The 20098-nt window shown below is 38.8% G+C and overlaps 1 protein-coding gene across 1 annotated transcript; it reads right to left on the reverse strand.

Moving 5' to 3' along the window:
- Window positions 1-4760: 4760 nt before the first annotated feature.
- cacng1b (calcium channel, voltage-dependent, gamma subunit 1b) lies at window positions 4761-15485 on the reverse strand. Its single transcript, XM_083566704.1, has 4 exons — window positions 15098-15485; window positions 8882-8956; window positions 6153-6290; window positions 4761-5911 (listed from the first exon to the last, which is right to left on the reverse strand). Exons 1-4 carry the CDS (start codon window positions 15336-15338, stop codon window positions 5679-5681), a joined length of 687 nt encoding a protein of 228 aa, XP_083422830.1. The 5' UTR covers window positions 15339-15485; the 3' UTR covers window positions 4761-5678.
- Between the last annotated feature and the right edge of the window lie 4613 nt (window positions 15486-20098).

Genomic DNA, 20098 nt, shown 5'->3' on the forward strand with positions numbered 1-20098 from the left:
ATAGAAACTGTAAATATTTTTACAAAAAAATCACATGCTATACTAACAACTTATCACTGAAGCACTCACATTTACAATATGAAGTAATGCAGATGATAATAAATAGGAAAAAGAAAAAAAAGAAATCATTATAATCCATTAATGTCCTATTTTTACTTAGATATGACAATTTCATAAAACAGACCACGACATATTGTACACCTTTCTGTTCTTTTAGACTTTGGCCACTGTTGGGTTGTGACTTGAGCCTCATGATCGAGAGACATAATCAGTTTGTCTTGTTTCCCATTTGTGCTGAGAACAGAGTAAAATGGTGAGTTTATTTGCACCTGCAGCCATAGAGCTCCAGCTTTCTGTTCAGCCTGCTAGTGTAGGGATTATAGCTGCTGGAAAAACATTTTGTTATTCTGTTCTAGTGAGTGAGCCACTTAAAATAGAGGTGTGTGTGTGTGTGTGTGTGTGTATATGTATGTATATGTATGTGTGTGTATATATATATATATATATATATATATATATAATATATATATACACACACACACACACACACACGCACGCAATCGGTCAATACTTTGTTGAAGCACCTTTGGCACAAATTACAGCCTCAAGTGTATTTGAGTTTGATGCTACAAGCTTGGCACACCTATCTTTGGGCAGTTCCTCCCATTCTTCTTTGCAGAACCACTCAAGCTTCATCAGGTTGGATGGGGAGTGTCGATGCACTGCCATTTTCAGATCTCTCCAGAGTAGTCTGGGCTCTGGCTGGGCCACTTAAGGACATTCATAGAGTCGTCCCGTAGCTACTCCTCTGTTATCTTTTCATCTTCTGTTGGAAGATGAACCGTCACCCAAGTCTGAGGTCCAGAGCACTCTGGAGCAGGGTTTCATCAAGCATGTCTCTGTACATTGCTGCATTCATCATTCCCTCGATCCTGACTAGTCTCCCAGTTTTTGCTGCTAAAAAAACATCCCCACGGAATGGTGCTGCCACCATGATACTTTACTGTAGGCCAAGTGATGAGCAGTGCCTGGTTTCCTCCAGACCTGACTTGACATTCCGGCCAAAGTTCAATTTTTTGTTTCTTATGGTCTTAGAGTCCTTCAGGTGCCTTTTTGAAGTGGCTTTCGTCTAAGCCACTCTACCATACAGGCCTGATTGGTGGAGTGCTGCAAAAATGGTTGTTCTTCTGGAAGGTGACCATCGGGTTCTTAACCACTTCTCTGACTAAGGCTCGTCTACCCCGATTGCAGAGTTTGGCCTGGTGGCCCGCTTTAGGATGAGTCCGCTTTTACAGATGATTGTGGCCACTGTGCTCATTGGAACCTTCAATGCTGCAGATATTTTTCTGTACCTTTCCCCAGATCTGTGCCTCGATACAATCCTGTCTCAGAGGTATACAGACAATTCCTTGGACTTCATGGCTTGTTTTTTGCTCTGAACATGCCCTGTTAACTGTGGGACCTTATATAGACAGGTGTGTGCCTTTCCAAATCATGTCCAATCAACTGAAATTACCACATGTGGACTCCAATCAAGTTGTAGAAACATCTCAAGGATGATCAGTGAAAACAGGATGCACCTGAGCTCAATTTTGAGTGTCATGGCAAAGGCTGTGAATATGTATGTATGTGATTTTATTTATTGATTTTATTTTATTTATTTATTATTTTTTAATAAATCTGCAAAGATTTCAAACAAACTTCTTTCACGTTGTCATTAAGGTATGGTTTGTAGAATTTTCAGGTAATTACTTAATTTAATCTATTTTGAAATAAGACTGGAACATAATTAAATGTAGAAAAAGTGAATAATTTCCAGAAACACTGTGAGGGAAAGTAAGTATTTGAACACCCTGCTATTTTGCAAGTTCTCCCACTTAGAAATCATGGAGGGGTCTGAAATTGTCATCGTAGGTGCATGTCCACTGTGAGAGACATAATCTAAATCCAGAAATCACAATATATGATTTTTAAACTATTTATTTGTATGATACAGCTGCAAATAAGTATTTGAACACCTGTCTATCAGCTGGAATTCTGACCCTCAAAGACCTGTTAGTCTGCCTTTAAAATGTCCATCTCCACTACATTTATTATCCTAAATTAGATGCACCTGTTTGAGGTCATTAGCTGCATAAAGACACATGTCCACCCCATACAATCAGTAAGAATCCAACTACTAACATGGCCAAGTCCAAAGAGCTGTCCAAAGACACTATAGACAAAATTGTACACCTCCACAAGGCTGGAAAGGGCTACGAGTAAATTGCCAAGCAGCTTGGTGAAAAAAGGTCCACTGTTGGAGCCATCATTAGAAAATGGAAGAAGCTAAACATGACTGTCAATCTCCCTCGGACTGGGGCTCCATGCAAGATCTCACCTCGTGGGGTCTCAATGAACCTAAGGAAGATGAGAAATCAGCCCAGAACTACACGGGAGGAGCTGGTCAATGACCTGAAAAGAGCTGGGACCAGCGTTTCCAAGGTTACTGTTGGTAATACACTAAGACGTCATGGTTTGAAATCATGCATGGCACGGAAGGTTCCCCTGTTTAAACCAGCACATGTCCAGGCACATCTTAAGTTTGCCAATGACCATTTGGATGATCCAGAGGAGTCATGGGAGAAAGTCAGGTGAGACCAAAATAGAACTTTTGGGTCATAATTTCACTAAACGTGTTTGGAGGAAGAGGAATGATGAGTACCATCCCAAGAACACCATCCCTACTGTGAAGCATGGGGGTGGTAGCATCATGCTTTGGGGGTGTTTTTCTGCACATGGGACAGGGGGACTGCACTGTATTAAGGAGAGGATGGCCGGGGCCACGTATTGCGAGATTTTGGGGAACAACCTCCTTCCCTCAGTTAGAGCATTGAAGATGGGTCGAGGCTGGGTCTTCCAACATGACAATGACCCGAAGCACACAGCCAGGATAACCAAGTAATGGCTCTGTAAGAAGCATATCAAGGTTCTGGGGTGGCCTAGCCAATCTCCAGACCTAAACCCAATAGAGAATCTTTGGAGGGAGCTCAAACTCCGTGTTTCTTAGCGACAGGCCAGAAACCTGACTGATCTAGAGAAGATCTGTGTGGAGGAGTGGGCCATAATCCCTCCTGCAGTGTGCGCAAACCTGGTGAAAAACTACAGGAAACGTTTGACCTCTGTAATTGCAAACAAAGGCTACTGTACCAAATATTAACATTGACTTTCTCAGGTGTTCAAATACTTATTTGCAGCTGTATCATACAAATAAATAGTTAAAAAAGTTGTATGTACAGTGGGGCAAAAAAGTATTTAGTCAGCCACCAATTGTGCAAGTTCTCCCACTTAAAAAGATGAGAGAGACCTGAAATTTTCATCATAGGTACACTTCAACTATGAAAAAAAAATCCAGAAAATCTCTGATTTTTAAAGAATTTATTTGCAAATTATGGTGGAAAATAAGTATTTGGTCAATAACAAAAGTTAATCTCCACAAGGTTTTTACACACTTCCTGGTAGTTTAGCCCATTCCTCCATGCAGATCTCCTCTAGAGCAGTGATGTCTTGGGGCTGTAGCTGGGCAACACAGATTCATCCTGGTTCCTTTGCCGAAAAACAGCCCCAATGCATGATGTTTCCACCCCCATGCGTCACAGTAGGTATGGTGACCTTTGGATGCAACTCAGCATTCTTTCTCCTCCAAACACTACAAGTTGAGTTTTTACCAAGAAGTTCTATTTTGGTTTCCCCAATCCTCTTCTGGATCATTCAAATGCTCTTTAGCAAACTTCAGATGTACTGGCTTAAGCAGGGGGACACGTCTGGCACTGCAGTATTTGAGTCCCTGGCGGCGTAGTGTGTTACTGATGGTAGCCTTTGTTACTTTGGTCCCAGCTCTCTGCAGGTCATTCACTAGGTCCCCCCGTGTGGTTCTGGGATGTTTGCTCACCATGCTTGTGATCATTTTGACCCCACGGGGTAAGATCTTGCGTGGATCCCCAGATCGAGGGAGATTATCAGTGGTCTTGTATGTCTTCCATGTTCTAATAATTGCTCCCACAGTTGATTTCTTCACACCAAGCTGCTTACCTATTACAGATTCAGTCTTCCCAGCCTAGTGGCCTATAATTTTGTTTCTAGTGTCCTTTGACAGCTCTTTGCTCTTTGGAGTCTGACTGTTTGAGGTTGTGGACAGGTGTCTTTTAGACTGATAATGAATTCAAACAGGTGCCATTAATACAGGTAACAAGTGGAGGACAGAGGAGCCTCTTAAAGAAGTTGTTACAGGTCTGTGAAAGCCAGAAATCTTGCTTTTTTTTTAGGTGACCAAATACTTATTTTCCACCATAATTTGCAAATACATTCTTCAAAAATCAGACAATGCGATTTTCGGCATTTGTTTTTCTAATTTTGTCTCTCATAGTTGAAGTGTACCTATGATGAAAATTGCAGGCCTCTCTCATCTTTTTAAGTGGGAGAACACAATTGGTGGCTGACTAAATAATTTTTTGCCCCACTGTATGTAGAAAGTAGAAATTAGTTCTCACTTTATCAGCATCAGCCACATTACTTTGTTTAATCACCTGAGGTAAATTATACACCGGATTCCTCATCGTATTTTTAATGGGCCAAGTGAATCCTGCCAACTAAATGACTTGTCTGCTTTATACTTTCACAGGACAATTTGCTTTCCAAAGCAGGACAATAATTGAAACAGGAAATCAGAATAATCTAGCAAGCTTTTAGGCATGTGTCGGCAGACTGACTGCATGGTAAAATGTGTTTGTGGTTGTTCTTTGGCAACAACCTTCCTGGAGCTCACTTTGTGAACAAGGGCATTGTAACGCTGGAACAGGTTGGGAAGGATTCGTTCCAGTGTGAGGAAATCTTAATACTACATACAAAGACATTCTGAAACAGGGGTTTCTAAAGTGTAGGCCAGAACCAATTACAGCCTGTAAATACACTTGGTACAGACAAAAGGTAAACAGTAAGAAGGTGTGGCCTTCTAAGTGAACATGAAACATTCATGAAAGAATACTGAAAGTAAGTTTGGCTGTAAATGATCATATACCCACAGCTAGTATATGTTTGTTTTTTTTTTTTTCTTTTTTTTGCTAATTTATCTGGTTTGGGGGCAAATCTTTTTTTTTTTTTTTGTTTTTTTTTTTTTTTTTTTTTTTTGCTGCAGTAAACATCTGGTGAGTTTTTCAGACTTTCTACATCTCAAATCTCAGGTATTGTATTTGTCAAATTGTTTTATTATTCAGACTTCATTCTGCAGTATATAAATGTTGCTCTTTATTATATAATAAAGGATATGGTATTATACTATAGACCAACCTTAAGTACCCTAAATTATAAACCTTTCATAAAACATTTTACTATATGGGTAATGGAAAATGATATAATACTTGAGACATTCTTTCAAACTTTAGAGCAGAGCAAACCTTTGAGTATTTCAAAACTACAAAATCCTATTGGAGATGACTTGAAAAGCATCACATATATGTATGTCTTTTTACGTTGTTTAGGACTTAATTTCTTCTAGGCATGAATGAATTTACTTCCAATGAACACAATGACAGAAAAGTCAATATAAAACTTTTTTTTTTTTTTTAAACAATGCCTTAAATTCTTCATCATGAATTCTTACTGTGTAGCCAAATCCTGTTTTGATTTGCCAAAGCGCTCTGCTAGTCCATGGGCTCGGGTTCAGCGTCCATGCAGGTCTCCCATGGGTTCCGTGGCATATGAGGCATGGAGATGATCAGCAGACTGATCCCACTGAGGAACAAGAGGATGAAGGCGGCGCAGGCGCATGCAAAGGACCACGAGTAGTAGTACTCGATCCAGATGGTTTCATCGCTGTCAATCATGCGTTTGACAGATTGTCTCATGACCTCCACTGAAATGACTATGCAGAGACCTGAAAAGAGGCCACGTAGACATGAAGGAAGAGAGTGGTATCTTCGGTTTCCAGAATATTGATCAGTAAGCTTTGTATTGCATTAGATCTATGGTTCATTCACCTTCAAGGCCTTTATGACCTCTATACTGACACAAAAAAGAAAGATTTGCTAGGATTGTTGGACTTACCCACTGCTCTGCTCTTCTCCTATGCAAATGAGTTAAACTAGTACAGTAAGAGGTGTTCGCACTGATCTCACCTGCGAAGGCGAAGAACATGCCAGCCGGTCTTAGTAGGTAGTCTCCGCTCTTTCCAAAGGAACCTAGGAGACAAAGACTGCCCAGTGTCATGAAGGCCAGGCTGAAGATGGCTATGGCAGCAGCTGAGATGTTGTACTCTAATGGGGAATAACAGTGCAATCAGTATTACCTGAAAGGAAATTTGCCCAGAACTCATTCATGTGACAGTTTAGTGACAAACCACAGCAATTCTGATGGCGCACATTATAAACACATTAAATAAAACGTCTTAATTAAACCATCCTATACTTTCTCAAATTTGTCTGGACAGTCCAAGCTCCATTGCTTATGCACATCTTAGTTAGCACCTTAGATCACATCCTTAGAGTAATTCTGTCCTCCAGAGCATTGCTGCTTCTAATGCCTCATTAATTATTAATAATCTACAGGAGTATTGATTGCTACACCAGCAATTGATGTTCCTGGAGTTGACAGGAGTGTGTAAAGTGTTTGACACTCAGCCCCATCTTGCATCAATTGTGGTGACAGATTAAGATTAGCAGAGTCTAATGTTGACATATCTATGTATGCCATCTCTAATGTTAAGCATTCATTCTGTGCTCAGCTGTTAGCTATCGGATCACACGACTTCCTTTCCGATCTACTTGAAAAATGTCGTCTAAAATGGAGGCCAAAAGGGTACAGTAGATCTGAAGGACAAGAGGTCACTTCCACAAATGAAAAAGAGCAGAATATTAATGAAATGTTGATTACTTCATTTATTAGTAACCAATTTGTCCTCGTCAGGGACGTAGAAAAAATGGGGGCATGGCAGGATTATATACCCTGGATGGGATCACAGTACATGCCAGGGCATCAAACATCCATTTATATTGCGTATTTTGGGAAACTGGATTCATTCATGGTTTGTACAAATTACTGAAGGCTAAGAGGGTCAGACCCAGGCCTGATTTAAAAAAAAAAAAAAAAAAGAAAAAAGGAAGGTTGGCAAAAACAAAATGATATTATTAAAATGGCACATGTAACACTTACTCCACCTCAACAAGGGAAACAAATCTGAAGTGTACTGTAAACGATTCCATCCTGTTCAGATTTGTAATCATGAAACAATTATAGTGCACTATGAACACAAACTTTAGCTTTTAACATTATGTTCTATTGATAATAATCTTTGCATTACAACATTTACATTACATTTTTAGTAACAAATACATTTTGGTGAATCTTTCTGGCTAATACCTAAACACAAATCCGTTTGGTTACCAACCAACTAATGGCAGGGCATTTGGATGGTGTTTGTGAGCTGAACATTCTTATTCATTCTTTAATTGCCACATTATCTGTGTACAGCTGCTTTGAGACAATGTACATTGTTTAAAGCGCTATACAAATAAAAATGTATTGAATTAAATTTAGTTGAGCTATAAAACAGCATCAAACTATATGAGAAAACACATTCTCAAACTATCTTTTAACATTTTCCAGGTTTAATTCATTCTCTCATGTTATTAATTATATATTATTTTGCTGTTTTGAGACGTACAAGTAACAACTGTCAGAGTTGACAGGGAGTCAATTGTGAAACATGGAAGTATGTGATGAATCAATGTGTTTTCTTTAGTATATTCAACTTAATTAGACACAAATCAAACACATGGTGCACTGTACATGTTCCAGCTAGTCAGCTGAATCCGAGGTGAGTATGAAAAAGAGCAAAAAACAGGTGTGATATTGTCTTTTGTATAAATAAATAGCTTATGTGATCGGTATGGGATTGGAATGTGTAATGTAGGCGTATGTCTTTTATATTCCATACCATTAAATAACCGCTCCTTATTATATGAAATAAACTAGAAAATATGATAAGCGTCAAGCTTCAGTTCATTGAAATACGTTACATAGGATCCCTGAACAGTTACTATGAGGGGGAAAAAAGAAATAAAACATATGCACAGACAGGAACAGGACTTACAACCGAGTGCTATGATGCACCATCTCTACCTGTTGTTCCTCCAGCCTGATTATAACATCTTGTTTTTTCCTCATTTTATTATGCTTCACATAATCTTTCACATTAATACAGTTGTCAGACCAATTTATATTCCCTTTCTTGAAGTTCATCAGATGATGTGTTATCATTTGAGTGTGGTTCCTCTCTAGGTTTCTTCCTCCTGTCATTTCAGGAGCTTTTTTTTCCACTTGTTACTGTCACCTCTGGTTTGCTCATTAGGGATCCAAATCTATATCTGGGTTTCTGGAAAGCTGCTTTGTGATGCAGTCTATTGTATAAAATAAAAAGGGAAAAGAAAAAATTGTAGTACAGAGAAAGAAAAATGTAATTGAAATGCCAGAGAAACATTAATGCATAGGTGAATTCCTGAAAACCTAAACATGACTACAGTATGTGATGTTGCTCCCTGCTTTTTGAGCACCCACACATTCCCGAACACAGAAATCTAGTTTTAAAGCAGCCTGTGGTGGAGCGCTTTGATGTATTTTTGTATGTGCTTCAACCTTCCTCCATGCAACTTGACTTTTTTTTCATCTCTTGGTATACATTTCCATTTCATGTTGTTCGTGGTTTTCTTCTCAAAACTCAAAAACCTTAAGCATTTAAGAAGAACAAGTTAATAGCAGGATTGGATTAGTGTAAGCACTTTATTTTTATTATGACACATATATGCAGAAGTGTTCCCATGGTAAGACAAGCCTGAAGAAGGCCACTTACCTTTTTGAGTCTTGACTTCGAAAACTTCGGCCTCCTCCCCTGACGTAAAGTGTTTGAAGTAGGAGCAGTTCTTGACTGCAAAGAGAGATGAAAACAGTGATTGTAGCTGAGGGCTGGAGGTGCTGCTGGAGCCTGTCGTTACGATGCACTTGCACTGCCAATGAGCCTAGTTGCCATTTCTTCCTTAGACCAGTGCTTGACGCTCAGTCAAATGAGGTAGTCTGCGAGTGTGAATATAGTGGACACAGGGTGTATCAGTGCGCTTGTTTTTCAGCAGACGTTCTCATTTTCTAGGCAGCATGCCAAGATAAAGGTTTATCTATGCAGGCACAAAAAACTGAGATGCTTGGGATTTGTATTACTTTGATTTTAAGTTTCAAGAAAATCTAAACACCACTGAGTGGTTGTACTCCTACACCACCCACTCTTAAACATCTGCTGCTTGTTTTGGAGCAGAAGATGAGACTCTGACCTCCTGTCACCTTCACACTGCGGTCGGCCCAGTTTTCTATTAAAACAGGCCAAAGCCCAGCACCACATAGTGCTCACATTGCGACAAAACAATTCTGTCCCCTTTCACTGCTCTAGAGATGATGCCTCCATTTTGCGACTCCCATGGGGGCAGCACAGGAGTGTTGTTATAAAGGTGTGGAGAGAGTCTGTCACCTTTCTCTTAGATTAAACTCATAAAGCAACATCTCACTCTGCTCTGTCCAGAGAATGAGCATGAGAGAGATGGGCAATCAGGCAAAGAAACAGAGGAGCTGTTTGTTACTCTGGCCCCAGAATCTCTGTCAGGGGTGAGGAGAGAGGAAAAAAACATGCTGTGAGGAGGTTACCTAGCAACAGGCTGTTCCTATCTATGGTATTAGATAAGGCTCAATGAGGAGAGCAAAGGAAAGGGGCTGCCGCACTGCTTTTAGGGTGTCATTTATTAACCCGGTTTGACCACATCTATTACAGGTCCTTACTCCTGGGGATTTACAGGGGTTTTCATCCCTCAGTGGACTTTGAAACTCTGGGACGAAAAAATCGTGGATTAGTTATAAAATGTGCTTTTGCAGCTTGGATCTTCCAACTGGGACAGAAATAGCACAACATCAAAACATCGATTAGCAAAATTACACAAATTAGGATTCTTTAGCATTAGAAAACGGTGTTCTTGAAGGGTTCCTTGAACTGTGAATGGTAGTAGCTCTTTAATAGGATTCCTTCCTTCAAAAAATTGTCCCAAAGCAAACCCTAAGCTAAAACACTACATCACCAAATGTTTGACCATTTCACCATTGACACCTGTTACACTCTGACCTCAACCGCACTGAACACCTAATGGATGATTTGGAAAGCCAACTGCTAGACCTACTCATCTGACATCACTGCTGGACAGATCAAATATTCTTATGACTGAAAGAGTAAATCCCCTCCAAACCAACAAACATTTCTAGATTGAAGAAAGAAGAGGTGACAGAGCCAAATACCCTAGCATCTTTCTTTAGACAATGAACAGATTCAAACGGTATCCACAGAGACATTTGTACAGAAAAGGGAGATTTTTCACTGACTTTCATAGATTTTCAATGGGCTAATTGGCAAACTGACAACATAGCTTGAATGAAATAATGAATGTGAAGTATCTACTTTATATAAAAAAGGAGTCTGTGAGCTCTTTTATTGTTGCACTAGTAAACAAGTCAATGTGAAGAGTAACCATTAAAAAAAAACTTTAATTTAAATTTCAATTCTCTTATATCCATGAAGTAATTTTACCCAGACCTTGAATACTATTCAACAGTGAATGGCTAGAGTTAATAAACAATAACTATTTAAACCGTGTTACTTCAATGACAGAAACAACTGACTGTAAGGTAATCTGCAAGTGACTAAACACTTTCATGGCTTCAAGATCTCTCATCTCCTTGTTCAACTATCCTTGCATAATGTCTTTGCGTTATCCTTCAGACTAAAAAATACCAGTGCTTACAATGAATCTCATCTTTACACCAGATCTGAGACCTCATACCTCACTTTCTGGTCAAATTAGCTTATTTACATGATCAGACTGGCTATCTGTGAAGCCCAGAGTTAGCATCCCTTGTTGTGAGATCTAGCCACTGCTCAAATGAGCAAAATAAGCATCCAAATAAAGCGTTTCGGACCATATCATTGACCTTGTGGGTTTGTTAATAGAAGCACTTATCCAGGGGAGGAAGTCAATTACTAGGTTGCAGTGCCTGTCACATTAGGTTTTTACTTCTTGATTAAAACTCCCTCCCCCGTGAGACAAGTGTAAACACACACATCACTAGGCTAGGCAGTTGCTTTGAGTGCAAGCTTTCTGTGCTTTGCTCTTGGCTGTGTATGAGATAGCATTGATAAAGATAGACTAAAAAAAATAAAGCACTGTCCTATTTTGTTCTTGCATAAAATGACCATTAGATTCTGGGTCAACAGTGTAAACAGTGGGAAAAAAAACCTACAGCGTACCCAGACTCAATTCTGCGTCATATAACCTTCCACAGTGGTCCATGCAACTTCCAGAGAAAGGGTGTTACGCTTGTGATGGCTTGTCTTGACTTGTTCTCTACATGTGCTAGGCAATCCATCATTCCTCTTAGAGTTTTTTGGTCGAGTCTAGTCATCTTTATATGTCTCTTGCTGTGTTATTTTATAGAGAGTTTCAAGAGTCTCTCTTGCTTTCTTTCATCAACACTCACTCTCTTAGTGCCTCTCATTCCCACTCACTCAACTCACTGTCTCCATCGCAGATACATTTAGACACACACACACACACAAACATCAAACTGCTGGAGGTAGCTGTGGGAGTGCAGCCATGGAACTGCGTGAGTAAGTGTGAAGTAGGGGGGAAGTGACGGACTAAGTGCTAACATGTTTACTCATGGCTTCATTTGTACGACAGAAGAAGCTATCAAAATCAAGCCCTTCTTAACACCATGTGGATGCTAAGCTGGTGTGAAATTGATCACACCTGGCCTGCTGGAGTTTCCCCCTCCTCCAAACCTGCTGTGTTCAAAAGCAGCTGTGACACTCCAGTGTCGCTATTGACCCATAACTGCAGGAGAATTCAGATTCATTCAGCAGCGCTAGTTGGATTCTGTGCCGGCTATCTGATTGAGCTAATCATCTCTAAATATAAGGGTAATGCTTAAACCAGAAAGTGTTCTACTTGGATAGATTGCACAGTTTTGCTATTTTATACAGTTACATGAGGAATAACTTGTGGTTATCATACAGTTACAATGAACAACCATCCATTAGAGGCATGCCAAAAAAACATAGAGGACCACATCAGCAATTGGTATGTGCAACAGCATATTTAGTGAGAGAGGATAGGCAAATTGTTGGTTTTATTGGGTTTTTGAGAAGAGGGATTTTTTCCAGAAGGAAGAAACATCCTGAAAAAGATTGTTGTGGAAACAATTCAGAACATTTTTGAGGGACATTTGACTTATTAAAGACACATGTAAACAACACAATTGCAGCTGTCCACATATATTCACTTTTCAGACACTGAAAATGGAGTCCTGTCATTTGAACCTGGCATTTTAATATTTAGCTCAGTTGCACAGACCCCCACAAAAACTGATATCACTACGTAAAAAGTTAAAAGATTTTTGTGCATTGCTAGCATTGCAATTCTATGTGAATTCAAAGGCTGCAAGACAACAATTCATTTTCAATGTAACCAAACATACTGTACAGTTCGGTTCCATTTTACTGAATTTGAAATCATATGTCATCAACAATAGAGTTAATTATGCAAAACCTTTAACACAGGCAACAACTAACCGTTGTGTGTACTTTCCTTGAGATGCACTCAAACCATCCCTCTAAACCTGAACACATTGCTTTATCCCCATATAACTGGTTCTGAACCACTAGAGGGAGTGCCTTGACACCCCAGCTTGCTCTACCTTATCTAATGGCCCGGACCCATTAATTTGATGCTTTCTGCACACTTCTGTGAAGATTTGGAATACTCTGCCTCTGCAATTTGGTTGGGTGCATGTGTTGAGGCAATGTACAGGTTTTTAATAACACATTGCTATTCGATAAATAGGCATGTTTGCCTGAGCTGTTGTGAAACATTTTATATTGCCTCCCATGGCTCCTTTTTCTGTATCAGCTGGACTACAGCCCAACTATATTTTTGGACAATGTGGCAATTGTTCACTTGTAAGAGGGGCTTTAAAGGTAAAGGGGATTTTTTTTTACTGGTCCATACATGTACATTAAAGCACAGTGAAATTATTTCTTTGTAAAACCCAGCAATGTTAGGAAGCTGGGGTCAGAGTGCGAGTCAGCCATAATACAGCACCCCTGGAGGCAGGGTTGAGGGCCTTGTTTAAGGGCCCAAATGTGGCAGCTTGGAGATACTAGGGCTTGTACCTCTGACCTTTTGATCAGTAACCCAGAGCCTTAACCACTAAGCTACCACCTCCCACTTGTGCATCTATATACAACGAATATCTCTTTATATGTCATTTCTTTATATCAACAGAATATACAAGGCCAGTAGAAGCAAACCTCAGGCAGCTGTGGCAGCTGTGACCCTCCCTGCTCTTCTGTGGGACAGTTGCCATCATTATGATTTAATGTCTGGGCTGTGCCTTGGGGAGCTCCTCCTAGCACACCCACTTGAGCACCAGGGCTCACTCCATTACACCCTGCAGCCAGTGGGACATATATGAAGTGTGCAATCTCCATTTATCACCTCCTGATGAGGAAGAGAGGATGTGCATTAATGCATAAACTCTGAACTGCCTCACACTCTGGACAGACTGCTGATTATGTGTCTACTCTGTTATTGTGCTGCCATTTCTTCTACAGTGATGCTAATACTTCAATTTGTTTAAAAGATAATGTGAAATCAACAGGTTTTATAGAGATAGAATGGTGTCAAACTGTTTGTCTTCTTTCCCAAATGTTTTTCAAGGATAAATCTTGCACTTTGATAAGATTCTTTTATTTGTCCATATTGTAAAATCTTTCAAGTTTCAATGTAAAATTCTACAACCCGGTATTACCCTTTCTGAAATGTTAAGCATTCAAAGAAACCTTGAAAAACCCTTTATGAGTGTATACTAAGCAGAGAGGTTCTATATAGAATACTAAAACTGGATTCCCTCACAGTCTTCTTCTTCTTATTATTTCTGCTGCTCCCATTAGGGGTCACCACAGCGGATCATCCGTCTCCATACTACTCTGTCCTCTACATCTGCCTCTTTCAAACAAACTACCTGCATGTCTTCCTTCACAGCATCTATAAACCTCCTCCTTGGTCTCCTCTTTTCCTTCTTCTTGGTGGCTCCATTCTCAGCATTATCCTACCGATATACCCCATGTCCCTCCCCTGCAGATCTCCAAAACCATCTCAATCAGGCCTCTCTCACTTTGTCCCCAAAACGTCCTACATGCGCTTTCACTCTAATGAACTCGTTTCTAATCCTGTCCATCCTCGTCACTTCCAACGAAAACCTCAACATCTTCAGCTCTGCTACCTCCAGCTCCACCTCCTGTCTTTTACTCAATGCCACTGTCTCTAAACCATACAACATAGCAGGTCTCACCACACTCCTATGAACTTTCCCTTTCACTCTTGCAGATACCCTTCTATCACTAATCACTCATGCCACTCTTCTCCACCCACTCCACCCTGCCTGCACTCTTTTCCTCACTTCTCTAACACAACTTTCCATTTCTTCACAGACAGTCTAGAATCCAGTCTTCACAGACAGTCTACCAATACCCATCCAAAGCATTGTCTTCCCCATTTTCTTGTGAATTTTATGATGATTCAACTTCCATGATCTGCATTCATTTACACTAGAAACATATTAATTTAGTTTATCTTGTTTAAAGGTCCTACAATTCCTTCATATTCTGCAAATCAGTGCAATTACCTGTAAGCTGGAAAATGAACTCTGTGAGCAGTATGTGTGAGAGACAAATAAAATTATATCACTATGTATTACTTGCCTCAGTATGATCTTTTCACTTGAAAATGTGTGTGTTGCACTCCTCTTGGCTTTCTATTCTCCCTGATTACCCTTTCAGTTCAAATCAAAAAGGCTGTCTAGCAGTTCTTCCACTCTAACCCATACACTCACTTGCTTTAATCAGATGCAGCACAAGTAGAATTAGCCAGTTCCTAAAATAAGTTCTGAGATTCTGAGAATCCACCATGCTCTCCCTTACCTCCAGGTAGGCTGATGGGGCCACAGCCTTTGCCCTGAGGGTCTTCCTCCACAATGAAAATTATTTTCTTGCAGAGCCTCCAAAGTCCAAAGTGGGCAGCCTCGCAGGTGGTGTTAAGTTTTTCTACTCTGGGGCTTAGCACTGCCCAATGATCTGTCACCACAGCTGCAAGCATGGTTGAGATGCCCACAACAATGACCAAGAAGGTAATCTTCACCTTAGTCTTCTTGTCCTTCAGCATGGTTATATAGCAGGTACACTCAGCAGGTGTACCTCTTCCTCTTTCTCTTATGCTGTGGGTCTATGGGCTAAATCCAAAACTTAACACGGCAACCTCACTGCAGCTCGTTGTCCACAGATCTCTGCTTCTGCATGGAAAAAAGGGGCCAGATAACAGTGCCCTAGTTTCGTCTTGCTCCCTCCCTGTAAGGCGTTTAGTGCAATTGGCTGTGGCTAAGATGTACTGTCTTTGTGAGATGTTTTGAAGATGATTGTTCAGAAAGATAAGACAATCTTATCTTTGATACAGACTGCTTATCATTGGACACCTTATTTGTCTGGAGACTAAACCTACTTGCAAACGTTTGGGAATTGTTAACACCTCATAGTGTTAGAGCTCTAAAAAATAACATAAAAAAACGTATACTTCCTAATTTCTAAAATAAAAATGAAAAGGTAAATGTTTTTCAGTACCTATGTTGTTTTGTTACATTTGTTTGGTTGCTTCATAGACAATTATGCTTTAATCGTTTCCTGTATGTCTGGCTCTCTCATTTTATCTCTGGGACTCATGGGAAATCTGCCTTTATTAGTGGAGTAGGCGTTTATACAACTGATCTACTTTTCATAAGTCAGTAAAGGGGGAGAGGCAGTGACTCCATCTGAGTGCTCAAATAGTCCTCCAATACCAGGAGGGCACCATCCTACCTTCCTGTCTCTTGACTTTCTATTATCTGCATATTAGTCGGGTTTGCATCTTCCATATGTATTGTACTCTTAACTTGAGTACTCCACTCAAAATGCTAATGTTGCTAATCAAGAATAAGATCAAGGATAAGGCTAATAAGTGGTATGTAATTATTATGGCGCAGAGGTAATTTGAATCATTTTATGTGTTTAAGACAACTTACAAATCTTATTTGCATTTGCAATCGTCTTGGCCTCATTATCATCATGTTCAAGTTAGACATTATGGGAATAAAATTGTCTGCCTATGTGGGAGTTTTTGAAATCCTGCTTGACTCAAGTGATTGCTCTATAAAACTGGCAAAATCACTTGCTGTTGTCTTTTTATTGAATGGCAAAATACATCTCCCACACTCTCAGAAATCACAAAAATTCTCAGGGTGGTACAAACAAAGGTACACCTTTTGTACATTTATGTATATTCTAAAACAGAACTTAAAAAAATTATTTAAGGTACCTTAAGGGACATTGATGTCCATTAAAAAATAATTTATAACTTATAATATATATATATATATATATATATAAATGGTAATCCCCTGTTTATCGTGGTGGTTACGTTCCAAAACCGCCCATGATAAACGGAAAACCACAATAAATGGACACCACCGCCAAAATGTATGTTATGTATACAGTGCTGTACTCTATTAACATTTTACTTCATTTTATAATTAATAATTATATTTGTATTAATACATTTCATTATTTTAACATAAAACTCCATAAAAACAATTCCCTATAAGTTGCTTGGTCTATCATGCTATCTGTGAGAGACCAGGAAAATCAGCAAAGCAAATTAGTTACGTGGCAAATGCGATTCAAGATTACTGTATATATGTGGGTGGGTGTGTATATATATATATATATATATATATAACATATGCACATCCCAGGTAAAGGATATATGCTAAAGACACAAAAGATGGTCCAGCCTTTATTTCTGAGAGCGTATGTAAATCCACCTTTATCTCTTTTATGCAATGACTACCATTATGTTGTTGCTTTTTATAAAGTGCTATGGCCCAGTTTAAGGGACTCTGGCCCATTTCTGTCACTGACAAGCCTTTCACAGCCTTCAATTTCTCTAGAAAAAAGAGAGCATCATTAGAATAGTTCAAATTCTATATATGGAATAATTTGCTCTTTATCTACCGTTGGGTGCAATCTATTAGTATTAAGTATTAGTTTTAGTTTTAAGGAAATGTAGCTGTATATACCATTGCCCTTGCATTTATTTCCTGCAAAGGTCTTAGGTATGATTTTCTGTTTCAAAAGGCTTTATCATCCTCAAACTAAAGCTGTGTAAGGCATACAACTGCAGTTGTAACTGTAAAAGACTGACTTTTGATGCCTACACAGTGACCTGTATTCCAATAGCATGTTTCCTTATTCAGCTTCAAAGAATGTTTTTACTTGCATTTCATGCAAAATTGTTTTGTTCATAAAATAGAGGCTGACATCTGCTTGGACAGATCTTAATCTAATCGTTGATTGCCACTCCTTCTCTAACACTCTGTATACTGGTCCCATAGGTCACTAGCAATAGCTTGACTGACAGCTGGAAGACATCTCACTAAGTCTCCTACTATCATCGTCAAAGGTATGGCACCCAGGATTCTCTTCGACTCCAAGAGGCTGCTTATCCGTAATCAGCAATCCAGCTTTCAGAATCCAGCAGTGTTTTTCATTGTGCGTGAGGGTTATATTTGTTGAATGGCAAGACAATTATAATTGGAATACTGTTATATGCAGCTGGGGAAAAGTGGCATTTGATATGCCTGAGATATGCATGCTCCATGTATTTCTGAGAATTATTCATGCTAAATAAAATTGGCCGAGCCCCTGGGCCATCAACATAAAGGTCGTGTAGGATACAAACAAAGCCATAGTGAAGAACCTTTTTTTAACAAGCAGCTTTAATGTATGCTGTTTGATGGACCAGCAGTAGTGGAAACATAATATTTAGCATGGTGGTGTTAAAATGTAATCCTTAAAAATGTAAAAGTAGTAATGTAAGTCTTAGTAATATTAAAGAATACCCATATATGTGTTTGTAAGGTAAAGGGAGTAATATAGGCCTTGTAATAGGTATAAATGTTAACAGTATTTATTGTGGATTCATTAATTAAGCAATAATATGTAAAAGTAGCAATGTAAATATATTAATTTAAGCCTAAGAGAGGTAAAGGTGTAATGAAATTTCGTGTGCAGACATACTTTGTGCACAAACATTATTCTGCTTACACTATCACTTTAAAAGTAAAACTGGACATAATCATCATTTATGCTATTATACAAACAGCCAATCACATGGCAGCAGCACATCAAACATCCAAATAGGGAAACATCCAAATGGGGAAAGATGCTGTACTGAGTGAAAATGTATGATTAATGGCTGTGAGGTAAAATCCCAGCACCATCAAGCTGCCACTGCTGGGCCCTTGAGGAAGGCCCTCAACCCTCAATGGCTCAGTTTTATAAATACGATTATCGAAAGTCACTCTGAATAGGGTCATCTGCTAAATTTTATGAATGTATATGTCTGGCTGGTTTGACTATTGCAGAAACTGTTGATTTTCATACACAACAGTCTTTAGACTTTACGTACAATGGTGCAATTGCTGTGACGTGCAAATTGAAAGTCAGAATCTGTTGGTTTATAGAAACACTTTAGACTTGTGGTGGTGGTGTTTTCTTAGCACTCATTACACTTCTAAAAAAAAACAATATGCCATGTCACAAAGTATTAGTCATCGCTAATGTTTGATGGAAAGTCACAGAATGAATGTGTAGCTGACAAATCTGTGGCAATTATATGATGCAATCTTGTCAACATAAACCAGAAATCTCTAAGAAACATGTCCTAGCCACAAAGGACTAAGCAGTTCTGAGCAAAATGGGGTCTTGCACAGTATTAGCAGGGAATACTACAATATAGATGGATGACTGTATAATCATGTAAATGAGTTGTATCAATTAGTTTACTTTGGTGTTACTTTTTTTTTTTATAAATATGGCAATATATATATATTTCATTCTTTTAAACAAAATGATTAAGTTGGTCTCCAAAGTTAAATAATATTTTCTTCTTTCAGTCAATTAGATTAATTAATTTAAAATGGCAGTTTTTAGTTGACTTATAGTCAGTACTTCTGCAAGCTTACTTACTGTTGAATACAAAAGTTTGCATCCCCCATGGTTTCTTTGCTGGAACATCTTACAACTTATCTACAACATTTATAATACTAACATTGTCAGATTTTGATTGTAGATGATGCCAGTCCAAAGCAGATAAAAAATCAGCAAAATGATATTCTTTGAAATGTTTTGTATTGACTCTCTTGGCCTCCAGAGCTGATCTGCACTGGATACATGGCATTTATAAAAGTAACTGATGTGCCAATAGGATTAAGTAGACATTTGCCAAACATACCAAGAAAGTCAAAAAATAATTTCAAATGTACAAGGGAACGAATAATAAAAGTACATTTTATACTTGCAACATCTTATTTTATTCCATTTTATACTTAATAATATTAGAAATATTTGGGAATATTCACATTTAGGAGGGAAGATGCAAACTTTTGAACTGATAACATATGCTTTTTCATTTTCTCAGTGTGTGCCATAACAACAGGTCCATCATCTGGTTGCTATGACTAAATGTTTTTCAGTTCGGTAGGTAATTTTCAATAGAAAAGCTATCGTAGGACCATATGTTTAAAAAAAGACAAAATAAATACAAAGACACACACAAGCAAAATACGTGCCCTGTCTTAATTTATTTAAGTGAGCAAGGTTATAGTGATGCTGATAGTGAAGCATTATACTGAAAACACCAGAAAAGAAAGAAGCTGTGGAGAGAAAATGTCTTTTTGAGAAAGCATTATAGGTATGTAATTGTGATAATGTCAGCAAAACACCTGAAAGGCCTTTGGAATCAATCTGATTATAATAGCTATAGCGCGCACAGTCAAAGGATCATAGAAAATGGCAATATTCAAGGCGACCAACCGTACACCATGTTATGCTGAT

Source organism: Silurus aristotelis, assembly GCF_946808225.1.
Source record: "Silurus aristotelis genome assembly, chromosome: 17".
In the NCBI taxonomy this organism is placed as follows: Eukaryota; Metazoa; Chordata; class Actinopteri; order Siluriformes; family Siluridae; genus Silurus; species Silurus aristotelis.